Source organism: Theropithecus gelada, unplaced genomic scaffold (assembly GCF_003255815.1).
Source record: "Theropithecus gelada isolate Dixy unplaced genomic scaffold, Tgel_1.0 HiC_scaffold_8350, whole genome shotgun sequence".
Lineage (NCBI taxonomy): Eukaryota > Metazoa > Chordata > Mammalia > Primates > Cercopithecidae > Theropithecus > Theropithecus gelada.
The window spans coordinates 1-2,002 of record NW_020265095.1 but is presented as its reverse complement, the minus strand read 5'-3'; the positions used below and the strand labels follow the sequence as shown (position 1 = coordinate 2,002).

Genomic DNA, 2,002 nt, shown 5'->3' with positions numbered 1-2,002 from the left:
TTTTTTTTTTTTTTTTTTTTTTTTTTTGAGACGGAGTCTCGCGCTGTCGCCCAGGCTGGAGTGCAGTGGCCGGATCTCAGCTCACTGCAAGCTCCGCCTCCCGGGTTCACGCCATTCTCCGGCCTCAGCCTCCCGAGTAGCTGGGACTACAGGCGCTGCCACCTCGCCCGGCTATTTTTTGTATTTCTTAGTAGAGACGGGGTTTCACCGTGTTAGCCAGGATGGTCTCGATCTCCTGACCTCGTGATCCGCCCATCTCGGCCTCCCAAAGTGCTGGGATTACAGGCTTGAGCCACCGCGCCCGGCCAGAGGGCCCCTTTCTTTCATGGTCTCTTCCCAGGCCTGTCCCCCAGAACTCCTCTGACCTCTGCCCCCCGATCCTTGCCAGGTCCTCCTCTGCTCACTTCATGCCACTTCTCACCTCTTCCAAGCTCTTTGGGTTTTCCAAGTACCCCCTTCAGAACCCTTGCCCAGCCAAAGCCTCTGCCTCCCCCGGCCTGTGGGGCCCAATCTCACCTCCTCATAGGGGCTACGATTGGTACCACCAGCGGGCACATAGCGCCCATGGGTGTGGTAGGTGGGGTACTCGCTCATAGGATGGTAGGCATCCCGGGCGGGAAACATGTCCAGCTGCCTGTAGTTCTTTTGGCGGCACTGACAGACAGCCTGGGGAAATAGGAGGTTATGGCAGACCATGGAGTGCTTTCTGTCGGCAGGGGGGAGGACACTGATCAGGGCCAGGGACTGCACTCACCAAGGCAATGAAATAGACGATGGCCAGCACAACCAGAACACAGACCAGCACCAGGAGCGCAATGCCCCAGCCTGGCACCCCAGCCCCGGTTTGGGCAGAGAAAGGAAATGGCACATCACGCACTAAAAGGAAAAGCAGTGGTTAGGGCAGTCTCCCAGAGGAGGTGCCCCTCTAACTGCCAGCACTGAGGAAAAAGTGGGGAACTAGACACTGGAAGGAGAGGGGCCCCAGCATGGTGCTGGGCTGCAGCCAGGGAAGTAGCCTCACCGCTGATGTCTGAGATCGTCAGGTTGTATCGAGAGGCTGCTTCCGTTTTACGTTGATTGAACTGTGTCTCCACATCGTGGACATTGGTGGTACCTTCCCGGAAGACCAGAGTCGATTGTACCACCACAGATCCTGGCCTGGTCACAGGGAAATGGGCACTTCAGCCACGGGTCCCAGCTCTGGCTCAGGACTTTCCCCCAACCTTGAGTGCACCAGTCCCTCCTTATGGTCATGACCAACACCCACCCTCCAACCACCACACTGAGTCCACATCCAGAACTATACCTGAACATAATATTGGAGAGGCCCAGAAAATCCCCTTGTTTATAAATCTGCAAAAACTGGGGTGAGAGGGAAAGGACTCAGGCTTGATGCAAAGGGTGTGGACAGTTCTGATGGCTGCTTCAGGGGAACATGGGAAAGGAAAGGCTGATACTCACCAATGCAGAAATGTCTCTCTGCAGCTGTTGGTAGTAGTTGGTGCTGGGATCTTCCAGAGAGGAATTAAACTGAAGGTTTGAAATGTGAAAAGACAAGAAAAAGAAAGAGACCCCAAGAGACAACTGGGGAGAAGTGCTGTGATTGGAGGAGGTGAAAGGAGGTACTGTGCTATGGTGAGTGCTACTGGCATCAGTCTTGGTGCTGTGGCTGGCAAGGGTGGTAGGAGTATCAGAGTGGTGGCTGGGAATTGAGAATGGAGTGCTCTTGCTGGCTGGGGTGGTGGTAGCCCTGGCAGAGGTGGTGCTGTGCACCAGAGTGGAAGCTGAGCCTGATGCAGAGTCTGAGGCCGAGGTGACATCGTGGGCTGGGGGTGCGGCGGAGCCCGGGGGTGCGGCGGAGCCCGGGGCTGCACTGGTGTCCGGGGCCGAGGTGACATCGTGGACTGGGGGGGCGGCGGAGCCTGGGGCTGCACTGGTGTCCGGGGCCGAGGTGACATCGTGGGCTGGGGGGGCGGCGGAGCCCGGGGCTGCACTGGTGTCC

At 57.6% G+C, this 2,002-nt stretch overlaps 1 protein-coding gene across 1 annotated transcript; it reads right to left on the bottom strand.

Annotated features, from left to right (window-relative positions):
* Positions 1 to 516: 516 nt before the first annotated feature.
* LOC112618035 (mucin-1-like) lies at positions 517 to 1,998 on the bottom strand (the record flags this gene model as incomplete). The annotated part of the gene is made up of 5 exons (XM_025374655.1): positions 517 to 666; positions 755 to 876; positions 1,022 to 1,158; positions 1,307 to 1,362; positions 1,462 to 1,998. Coding segments are annotated over 5 exons (1,002 nt in total), but the record flags the coding sequence as incomplete, so codon positions are not given.
* Between the last annotated feature and the right edge of the window lie 4 nt (positions 1,999 to 2,002).